At 47.6% G+C, this 11,875-nt stretch overlaps 1 protein-coding gene across 1 annotated transcript; it reads left to right on the top strand.

The window, feature by feature from the left end:
• Positions 1-223: 223 nt before the first annotated feature.
• Positions 224-10,616, top strand: APEX2 (apurinic/apyrimidinic endodeoxyribonuclease 2). The gene is made up of 6 exons (XM_079960087.1): positions 224-382; positions 3,617-3,700; positions 4,080-4,260; positions 5,257-5,403; positions 6,163-6,232; positions 8,994-10,616. The coding sequence occupies exons 1-6, from the start codon at positions 262-264 to the stop codon at positions 9,987-9,989; spliced, it is 1,599 nt and encodes a 532-aa protein (XP_079816213.1). The 5' UTR covers positions 224-261; the 3' UTR covers positions 9,990-10,616.
• Positions 10,617-11,875: the final 1,259 nt, after the last annotated feature.

Below are 11,875 nucleotides of genomic sequence, written 5' to 3'. Positions count from 1 at the left end.
ATAAATATTATTTAAAAAAATTAATTAAATTTAATAAACAGCAACAACTTAAAAAGCAGGGGATATAATATAATAATAGTAATGACGACAGCTTGTTTTTATTGGAAGGCCGTTTCCTAATCCTCCCCCTCCGTGGCAACGGGCGTTTCCGTTCTAAACCGGAAGTGAGGCCCTGCTTGCTTTTTCAAACGCCTCGCCTTGGCGGCCGGAAATGACGTTCCTCAGAGTCTTCCGGTCGCTTTCCTCGCCCCTGAGGCGGGGATGAGGCTGGCGAGCTGGAACATCAACGGGCTCCGGGCTGGGTTAGGACCCGCGGGGTTGAGGCCGCTCCTGGACTCCCTCGGGGCGGATGTCGTCTGCCTGCAAGAGACCAAGGTCACCCGTGAGTCGAGGCGAGGAACACGCGTTCACACGTGCATAAGCAGTCCAGGGCAGGGGGCGAACGTGTAGGGCCCAGAACCGGCTTAGTTGGCGCCGGCTGCCTTGTAAAGGTTTATGTCATGACATGGCGGGGGGGGGGCAGTTCTGACGTGAACCATTGATGGAGAACGCGTGTTCCTCCAGACTAGATGGGGGGGGGAGAGCCTCCATCTGTTGTTGGACTACAGCTCCCATCATCCCTGTCCACTGGTCCTGCTAGCTAGGGATGATGGGAGTTGTAGTCCAACGACATGTGGGAGGACCTCCCCCAAGAGGTTGGGAAAGACTGCTCTATTTCAAAATAAAAATAAAAATTTGCATTTTCAAAAGCAGGAACAGAGCATATTTAACCCCTTCCCGTTCCCTCCCCTCTGCCTGTCCCATTTACAACTTGGTACCAAATACAGCAGGGACGCAGGTGGCGCTGTGGCTTAAAGCCTCAGCGCCTAGGACTTGCCGATCGAAAGGTCGGCGGTTCGAATCCCTGCGGCGGGGTGCGCTCCCGCTGCTCGGTCCCAGCGCCTGCCAATCTAGCAGTTCGAAAGCACCTCCGGGTGCAAGTAGATAAATAGGGACCGCTTACCAGCGGGAAGGTAAACAGCGTTTCCGTGTGCGGCTCTGGCGCTGGCCAGAGCAGCGATGTCACGCTGGCCACGTGACCCGGAAGTGTCTCCGGACAGCGCTGGCCCCTGGCCTCTTAAGTGAGATGGGCGCACAACCCCAGAGTCTGTCAAGACTGGCCCGTACGGGCAGGGGTACCTTTACCTTTACCTTTACCAAATACAGCATGTATACATATACCATATGACTTCCCTTCCACATGCAGCTGCTGGGTGACCTTGGGCCAGTCACACTTCTTTGAAGTCTCTCAGCCTCACTCACCTCACAGAGTGTTTGATGTGGGGGAGGAAGGGAAAGGAGAATGTGAGCCGCTTTGAGGCTCCTTAAAGGGAGTGAAAGGCGGGATATCAAATCCAAACTCTTCTTCTTCTTCCATGCTTTTCCTGGCTCCTTTGCTTTTCTACTTCGCGTAATCCACATCTTTTAAATCATCCAATTTGTTATCTATTAAATACTCTTGTCAATTCCAACTCTGCTGGATTTACACGAGACCTGCTTATCATCGTTTTCTCATATCCTGTTCGTCAGACCAGCCAGTTCAGCATATTCAAACATTTTTCACTGACATTCTTCCTTAGTGGGTACCATGCTTGTTCTCCACCGTTGTGCCAATAATGTTCTAGCTGCAGTGGTGGTGTATAGTCATAAACTCTTTTGGGTTTTTGGACCTCCGTTGTTACCATCCTCAAGAGAAAAATCTTGGGTGTTTTGGGGAAAGTTTTTTTAAGTATCTTTTTAAATTCGTTATATATAGTTTCCAAATATTCCTTAATTATTTTATAGGACGACCATATGTGAATAAAAGATCCCACAATTTAATTACACTTCCAACATATACCTTTTTCTTTTTTAGACATTTTTACCAATCTGGTGGGTGCTAAATACCATCTGTGGGCCATTTTCATCATATTTTCTTTTGTCGCATAACATGCCATAAAATTCATATTTACTTTCCACAACTTTTCCCATAATTCATAGTCAATATTGTGACCCACATCTTGTGCCCACCAAATCATGCTTGATTTCACAAATTCCTCTTTAGTTTCCCACTCCAATAGCAGTTTGTACATTTTTGATAGTACTTTTATATTTGTATCTAATAAGTCTTTGGTAAACTGAGACTTTTGTTCTGCAAAGCCATTTTTCCTATCTTAAACAATTCATTAATCTGATGTACCTGCTCTAGATGACGGTGTTGCTGTTGTTCAGTTGTGGGTGCAGGAGGAGGTATTGCTTTTAATTTTTCCTCTATTTATTTATTTCATGAAATTACTACACCACTTTACTGTAAAAAAACCAACAACCCTCAAAGCAGTTTACAGAAAAAGATAAAACAGTAAAGACAAATTTACAACCCTACTTTAAAAACTACAAAAGTTAAAATAGTAAAACAGGTAAAAATTACCTCATATGTAACATGATTTGCTGTTACATTATGTGTTCTTTGTTTTTATGCTGTTAACTACCCTGAGATCTTCGGGTGAAGGGTGGTATATAAGTTTAATAAATAATAAAAGCTACAACTCCCGTCAGCCCCAGGTAGGTAGCACAGCCAGAGGTCAGTGGTGATGGGACTTTGAAGTCCAGCAGCATTTACAGCCACTGGATTCCCATCACTGGCTTACAAGGAAGCAACTGGCATTGGTCCAGCAAACAAGCAAACAAACAAAACACAGGGTCTGTGGCAGATAAAGAGATGGGGTCCCTGCCCCAAGGACCTTACAAGTGCATAAGGTGAGATAAACTTCACAAGTAGAATTAGCCCCCATTAATTTTTTTCCTCCATCCATGAAGAATAGAGAAATTGTATTTTAGGGTAAGGCAGAATCATGTGCCTTTTTTCACCTGTCCCCAGCTCACAAGGGGTCATGGTGGAGATTCCTAGTTTCATTATCAAAAGCAAGATTGCTCAAAGTTGGGCATACAGTTGTATTTTGGTAACCTGAAATTGGGTGTGGGACAGGTATCAGAATGGGTTAAAAAGACGTGTCTGACACCCCTCCAACATTTACAGGTGGGAAAGGCAGTGCCAACTACAGATGAGAGGCAAAGGGTCATGATGCAGGGCTGCAACATGGTGAGATATATTTCCTTCCATGAGAGAAACATTTGGGAAAGGGGTACCCTTTGCCTAGGATTAGGATGAGGAGCCTGTGGCCCTCCCATGTGGTTGGACTACAGTTCCATTAATCCCTGACCATTGATTTAGGCTGGCTAGGGCTGATGGGAGTTGCAGTCCAACAACACCTGGGTGGCTGCAGATTCCTCCACCTCTGCTCTGGGAGTAAAGCAAGGGAGAGTAAGGAGTCAAAAGAGAGGAGGGGACAAATCTTTTACAGTGTTGGTGGAAGACATCCATTAAAAATCCTGCCCCCCCCCCCTTGCAAAAAAAATCTGGATAAACTACATTGCTGAGAGAACCTGCATTGCTGTGACCACATTGCTGGGTGAACCTGTAACTTTTTGCACGTTGGAAAAAAGACAACAACAGCAAAGAGTGTGATTTTTTTTAAAAATTGTTTTCTGGTGTCATGTCTCCAGCCTGATGGCTTTCCAAATTCTGTTTTGTTCTCAGGGGACCTGCTGGAGGAGCCACTGGCAATAGTGGAGGGCTATAACTCTTATTTCAGCTTCAGTCGCACCCGCAATGGCTATTCAGGTTAGTGGACAGTAGCAAAGGGAATCAGCCACCTCTCAGGTTGCCAATGTCTCAACATACTCCTGTAGCTCTGTCTTAAGTGGTGACTTCATCTGTCACTTTCAGATGGCATTGATTTGCCTCCCTGCCTGAAAAATATCCCCTGCTTTTTACCGCCAATCAAACCACCATTATTTATTTTATTCTGTTGCATATAATTTGCATACCACTTGATTTTTTTATAAACCCCACCAAGTGATGTACAAAGTGGTGTGCCTTACCTCTGTAAGGTACAGAGGTTTCAATTTGTTTCTTTCTCTTGTATCTTGGATCACATAGATAGCTTTATAGCCCACTTTGAGAGCCCAGAACAAACTTTTAGTCTCTCTTTGTCTTCCAGGTGTTGCAACGTTCTGTAAGGTCAGTGCCACCCCAGAGGCAGCTGAAGAAGGCCTGTCTGGGCTGTTTGCTAAGCACGATGGCGCAGTTGGTTCTTATGGAGAGACAGAGGGCTTCACAACTGAGGAGCTACAGGCATTGGACAGTGAGGGCCGGGCTGTGATCACCCGTCACCGTATTTGGTAGGAACAGGAAGGGGTGAGAGGGTCTGCAAAAAGTTCCTGTTATTGCCATTGGCAGAGCTGTGAGCCAATGACAATGCTTGGTAACTGGCAGCGGTTGTAGTCGAGAAAATTGTGGCCTTAAGAGTGTGAGCCAAGAAATGCCCAACTCAGATCTAACCCTCAAGGATAAATTTATTACAGGGCCTGTTACCTTGCTCTCAACTCTCCATTTGTGATCCTGGCTAATAATAACAATAATAATTATAGCAACTTTACAGGGTTGTTGTCAAGGAGAGTTGAAAAGAATGTGTGTGTAAGAGAGAACAAGTTTCCAGGATTTTTCAGATTTTCCTGGCCAGCTAAGAGGGCTAGATGCTTTCCTTTTAATTTGTAGCAAAATTGAGATTTTTGCAATTTTGCATCACATGCTGGGTTACACATTGAGGTAGGTAAAGTTGAAGGACCCCTGGGCAGTTAAGTCCAGTCAAGCTTGACTATGGGGTGCAGTGCTCATTTCACTTCAGGCCGAGGGAGCCAGCGTTTGTCCACAGACAGCTTTCCGAGTCATGTGGCCAGCATGACTAAACAGCTTCTGGCGCAACAGGACACTGTGACAAGTGGCAGAGCACACAAAAACCCTGTTTACCTTCCTGCCGCAGCAGTACCTGTTTATCTACTCATGCTGGTGTGCTTTCAGACTGTTAAGTTGGCAGGAGCTGGGACAGAATGAATGCCACACTGACACCACTGCAGCCATAAATATTTTTAGAAGTATGCAGAATGTTTCCAACCCTGGCTTTAGGAGCAAATTGCTGATTGCTGAGTGTTCTTTCCATTTTAACACATGGAATTTCCTGAGCATCCTCAGTCTTGATAGTGGAATTGCTTAAACTTGTTGTGAAGATGTTAATGGCTTTGGGTTTATAGCTGTCCTAGCCAGCCATGAATCAGGGAGCTTGAGCCATTAGTAACTGAGGCGTGACAGCAATGATGTGCTTTGTCCTTTCACTGCAGCACTTCAGAACAGCAGGAGACCACGCTGACAGTCATCAATGTGTACTGCCCTCGTGCAGACCCTGAAAAACCAGAGCGTGGGGACTTCAAGCTGCGTTTCTATCACCTCTTGCAAGCTCGGGCTGAAGCACTTCTCAGAGCTGGAGGGTATGTGTCACTCCTCTCATTGGCTCAGTGCAGTCCTAGACATGCTTATTCTGGGGCTTACTCCCTAGTCAAGCCTTTGGTGCTCCAGTCCCTTCCAGTGTTTTGGACTCCGACTCCCATCAGCCACAGCCAACACTGGTGGAGCAAAACAGCTGGGAGCCAGGTCAGTGAGCCCCACTGAGTTCAGTACTACTTATTCCAGAGCAAGCATACAAAGGATGCCCTAGTTAAGTTTTCATGAGGTCGCACTATTGTAAAGGACCAAGCTATGAAACTCCTGGTGAAGTTTGGGGCACACAGATGAGTGCCCCAAACTCAATTGGCTATCCCCCAGAGGGGTAGCCAATGTGGTGTCCTCAATAAGTCATTGAAAATCCATCTCCCTTCAGCTCCAGCCAGCCTGGCAAATGGTGAGGGATGATGGGAGTTGTAGTCCAGCAATAGCTGGAAGTCAGCAGATCAGCTACCCCTGGGGCTAGCCACTGTTGTCTCTGCCTCCATCCTCGTTCCAATGTGGGAAGAATACTGAGCTGTGCCATAATTGCTGCAAATACATGTGAGGAACCTTGAGAAAGTCAAAGAGCCCAAATGAATGATGCTGATGATATTTCATTGCCTCAGCCGTTATCCCTTCCCTGTCCAAGCCAGCTTCCAGTCCACCAACCTTCTCCGATGGAGTCAGGACTGTTGGGATGAATGGGACCTCGCTGTCTTGCCTCTTTGCCTTGCGACTCATGCACATTTCCTCTCTCCGTCTAGCCATGTGGTCATCCTGGGGGACATCAACACAGCACACAAGCCTATTGACCACTGTGACCCAGGAGATCTGGTGAGCAATCTGCCCATTTTCATGCAGCTGCCTTTACTCTCTAACAGTACAGGGCTTGGCAGTGCTGCCGCAGCGGCAGGAAATCTGTTTCTCACAGGCATGCACAGTTGGGTGGGGAGTCCTGACACATAGGAAGCTGCCTTACTTTGAGTCAGATCCTTGGTCCATCTGGTTCAGCATTTTCATCACTGACTGGCTGCGGCTCTGGTTTCGGACTGAGGGCATTCAGACGGAGACCTTCCCAGCCCAACCTATCTTGCAATCATAGAATCATAGAGTTGGAAGAGACCACAAGGGCCATTGAGTCCAACCCCCTGCCAAGCAGGAAACACCATCAGAGCACTCCTGACATATGGTTGTCAAGCCTCTGCTTAAAGACCTCCAAAGAAGGAGACTCCACCACACTCCTTGGCAGCAAATTCCACTGTCAAACAGCTCTTACTGTCAGGAAGTTCTTCCTAATGTTTAGGTGGAATCTTCTTTCTTGTAGTTTGGAACCATTGCTCCGTGTCCGCTTCTCTGGAGCAGCAGAAAACAACCTTTCTCCCTCCTCTATGTGACATCCTTTTATATGTTTGAACATGGCTATCATATCACCCCTTAACCTCCTCTTCTTCAGGCTAAACATGCCCAGCTCCCTTAGCCATTGGGGGTTGAGCCTGGGACCCTTCTTCATGCAAAGCAGAAGCTTTGCCACTGAGCCCAGCCCTTCCTAACGTGTTTTGGGAACATGAAGTCTGCAAGGTTGTGCTTTGAGGGTGAGGAACAGTGAGACAGATTCCCTCACCCACCCCAGGCTGTGAAGGTGGGGAGTATGTGAGTGTGGGTGAATGTGGGCTGCGCTAGGGTGATTTGAGGTACAGATGTTTTAATACTTTGTTTATTCGAGCACAATTCAAAGTGTTGGTGCTGACCTTTAAAGCCCTAAACGGCCTCGGTCCAGTATATCTGAAGGAGCGTCTCCTCCCCCATTGTTCTGCCCGGACACTGAGGTCCAGCTCCGAGGGCCTTCTGGCGGTTCCCTCACTGCGAGAGGCCAAGTTACAGGGAACCAGGCAGAGGGCCTTCTTGGTAGTGGCGCCTGCCCTGTGGAACGCCCTCCCATCAGATGTCAAAGCGATAAACAACTACCTGACATTCAGAAGACATCTGAAGGCAGCCCTGTTCAGGGAAGTTTTTAATATGTGACATTTTAGTGTATTTTTCATCTTTGTTGGAAGCCGCCCAGAGTGGCTGGGGAAACCCAGCCAGATGGGCGGGGTACAAATAATAAATTATTATTATTATTATTATTATTATTATTATTATTGCTGTATTATTTACTTATTGCATTTATATGCCACCTTTCCTTCCAAGGAGCTCAAGGTGGTGTATGTGGTTCTCCACCTCCCCATTCCATCCTCACAACAACCCTGTGAGTTAGGTTAGGCTAAGAGATGGTGTCTGGCCCAAGGTCTCCTGGTGAGCTTCATGGCTGAGTGGAGATTCAAACCCTGGTCTCCCAGGTCATAGTCCAACACTCTAACCCACGGGTAGGCAAACTAAGGCCTGGAAGCCGGAGCCGGCCCAATCGCCTTCTAAATCCGGCCTGCAGACAGTCCGGGAATCAGTGTGTTTTTACATGAGTAGAATGTGTCCTTTTATTTAAGATGCATCTCTGAGTTATTTGTGGGGCATAGGAATTCATTCATTTCCGCCCCCAAAATATATTCCGGCCCCCCACAAGGTCTGAGGGAAAGCGGACCGGCCCCCTCCTGAAAATGTTTGCTGATCCCTGCTCTAACCATTACAGTGCACTGGCTTAATAGTTTTGGATACTGAGCGAGTGGAGTTCTGTGTTGTGGAGCTGGATGCTTCATTTATCACAGAATAATAATAAAAATAATAATTTTATTATTTATACCCCGTCCATCTGGCTGGGGATGGAGACGCTTCTTCGGGTACACTTTAATTTTTGTTTTACATAGTCTTACTTGCAAACCAATTTGTGATATTTTCTGATGAAAAACAGTATATACATACTTTAAAAAATTAATAAATAGGCATGGCCAAAGTTGGGGATGATGTGAGTCGTTGTTGGGGATGATGCGAGTCTGCAGGGCTGCAGGTTAGTTGTCCCTGTGTTTCAGGATGATGCAAGGGTTAAAGGTAAAGAGACCCCTAACCATTAGGTCCAGTTGTGACCGACTCCGGTGTTGCGGCGCTCATTTCGCTTTATTGGCCGAGGGAGCCGGCGTACAGCTTCCGGGTCATGTGGCCAGCATGACTAAGCCGCTTGTGGCAAACCAGAGCAACGCACGGAAACACCGTTTACCTTCCCACCAGAGCAGTACTTATTTATCTACTTGCACTTTGACGTGCTTTCAAACTGCTAGGTTGGCAGGAGCAGGGACCGAGCAACGGGAGCTCACCCCGTCGCGGGGGTTTGAACTGCCGAACTTCTGATCGGCTAGTCCTAGGCTCTGTGGTTTAACCCACAGCGCCACCCGCATCCCTTGATGCAAGGGTTACAAGAAACCAATGCATAGACAGCATTTGAAAGCGCTATGGAAATCTTAATTTGTGAAGAGGCTGCATCCTAATGTTTTAATGTTGTATTTTAATCTTTTTTAAATGGTATTTTAATCAACTTGTTTTTATTATTGGTTGTTAGCCGCTCTGAGTCCGGTCTTGGCTGGGGAGGGCGGGGTATAAATAAAATTTTATTATTATTATTAATAATAATAATAGCACTTAACGCTTCCACCACTGTCACCTGCAGGAATCCTTTCAGGAGCATCCCGGGCGCCGCTGGCTGGACAGTTTCCTGTGGGAGCCAGACAAGGATTCCCAGGATGGGAAATGCTTTGTCGACACGTTCCGTTTTCTGCACCCTCGTCAGAGTGACGCCTACACCTGCTGGTGCAACGTAACCGGGTCCCGGCAGCTCAACTACGGCACCCGCATTGACTATATCCTGGCTGATCGTGCGCTAGCATTGTCAGAGCTGCAGGATGCTCAGCTCATGCCAGACATTTTTGGCTCCGACCACTGTCCTGTGCGGGTGGCGCTTAGAAGCATCTGCCTGGGGGCGCCCCGCTGCCCACCTCTCTGCACCCGCTTCCTGCCTGAGTTTGCTGGCACCCAGCAGAAGCTCAGCCGCTTCCTTGTGAAAGTGGAGCGGACCAGCCTGCCAGAGGAGAGGGGGCAAAAACGGGGCGGGAGGGAATCAAGTGTTGCAGGGGGTTCCAAGAAGAGACGGGTGGGTCCACCACAGAAGGGGCAAGGAGATCTGTTAAGCTTCTTCAAAGCTGGAAATGGCAGGCCGAGGGCCACCACCAACAGTGCCAACTATCAGTCTGTAATGAAAACGAGGACAGCAGAAGATTCTGGGGTGGAACCTCCTCTTGACGCTTCTGGAAGGATGGCTGATGAGCATGGGATGGAGGAAGTTGCTGGTGGGACCCAGCCATGCACTGGGAGTTTGAGAGAGGAGCCCACTCTGGGCATGGCCAATGGAGAAGCTCTGGGTTGTGGGAAAGGTTCGGTCCCCTCTAGTTCAAACCAGTCCGCTGCCCTGTGGAAGTCACTGCTGCCAGGCCCTGCTCGCCCGCCTCACTGCAAGGCCCATGGAGAGCCCTGTGTCCTGCGGACAGTGAAGAAGCCGGGACCAAACTCTGGGCGGCGCTTTTACGTCTGCGCCCGGCCTCTGGGGAAGCCGTCAGATCCCCGCTCCCGCTGTGACTTCTTCCTGTGGGCCAGTCGGGGGAATCCTTGAATTGAGAGGAGAACTGAAATGAGAGGATGTTAGAGGCACAGTGACCCCTAAGTGGAAAAGAAGGGGTTGGTTTCTAATGGAAAGTATCCTGGATGTCTCACTGCCTAAGATGAGAGGGGAAGGCGGCCTCTGTGGCAGAGTGAGGCCTAGGCTTATTGCCAGGGGGGTCAAAGAGGTCAGGCCCCAAGTTTCCATGGGATCTTTTTGGACTGTGCCAGTAGAAACTTACTTTTGTACCAGAGCACGTTGGGAGTTTTGAGGTCTTTGATGCCAGACCCTGCAGATAGGAACGTTGTTTAAAGAGGAATAAATAATTGGTTTTATTATTAAATCAACAGTTTTATGTGCTAGGACTAACACAAGCTCTGGGAGTACACACGCAGACTACCCTGACTTGTGATGAGCATTTTCTGGATTCATGCCCACCAAACCTGCAGTTAACATTGGGTGGAGAGGTGCTCTTAAATGGTGCTCTTGCAGCACGTTGCTCTTTTCCCTTAATTGCCCTCCCCATAAACCCCTGTAATAACAATGATGCAATTACTGGGAGGTGATTCATCCTTATTCAGGCAGGGGGGAATCTTATTTTTTTTACTTTTGATAAAATAAAGATGTTGAAAAAGAAAATTCCTAAGCGTTTGCTCTGTGGGAACAGGGAAAGTTGGATTTCTTATGTTCTCTGAAAAGAGAGTTGGGTGATGCTGAACAGGAGTTAAGGTTCTGATTCTGAGGAATGGCAGTGCTGTTTTGGCACTCCTGATCATAGCTGTCAACCTTCCCTTTTATTTGTGGGAAATTCCCTTATTCCAGCGCCGTTTCCCGCTGCTTTCCGGATTGTTAGATATCCTGTAGACTGTCCCTGGGACAGGTGAGGCTGCTGATCCCTTATTTTCAAATCTGAAAGTTGACAGCTATGCTCCCGATCCCTGTGGCATAAACTGCCCTGAGTGCTTCAGCTGTTGTGGTGACAAAGGGATTAAGCCCAGGCTTTGCAGATTAGCACAACTGAGTTCATATTGCCTGTACAGGATTGCTTTGGGGCAAAAAGGTGCGTCTTGCTTCTCTATCTGGGAATAATGCATGAAAATCCCTGCTGGCTGTCATTTGGATTGCAAGATATGGAACTTTCCCCTTTCCATGGGTTTCAGTGTGTGTGCTTAGGGAAAGTGGAGCCCTCTGCTGACCATCCCTGGTACTACTAGCATTATGCCTTAAAGGGGAAAACTTGAATTGCCATTTGCTCCAATTCAGTGGTTAAAAAAGGAAAATTGCTAGGGGTTGGGGGGAACGCTCAGACATGGGCCAGGAAAGTGCAAACCTGTGCCTAGAAAGCACAGGGCAAAAGGTAAGTGTGGACAAACCCTATGTCAGGTATGGGCAGGAGGTAGATCAGGAGATTCCTGGAAATTTTGTAATAAATCACCAAAGATTTCTGATTCCCAGTTTGGTAACACCAACCAAAGGGCTTCCCCCCTCCCTGCCCCTCTTCTAAATTAGGCTATTGAAATTCCAACAAGAACAAAATCTTAGGAGGAACCCTGGAAGGAAAAGGATGTTGAGCTCAACTTTGGTGCTGAAAACAAATTCCTATTCCTCCATTCTTGGTGTAAGCCTGCAGATGAGCAAGAGACTTCAAGGACATGTTCCATTCAGTAAAAAAAATGCTCAAAGAAGGTGCAGAGCAGGGCTGGTGGAGAGTATGGCTTGGGGAGAATCTGGGGAGCCAATAGGATTGGAGGGCTGCATTCGGCCCCTTGGCTTTCAGTTCCCCACCCCTGTGGCAAGCAGAGGCCTGTGCCTTCCCCTGTTCTGCTTGCCACCTAGAGAAGCCCTGCCCATTTGGATACTTGAATTCCATGAATGTGGGAGGCAGTGAAGGAGACACA

Source organism: Podarcis cretensis, assembly GCF_951804945.1.
Source record: "Podarcis cretensis genome assembly, chromosome: 17".
Lineage (NCBI taxonomy): Eukaryota > Metazoa > Chordata > Lepidosauria > Squamata > Lacertidae > Podarcis > Podarcis cretensis.
Note: the sequence above shows the minus strand (reverse complement) of the source record. Positions and strands in the feature narration are given on the sequence as shown.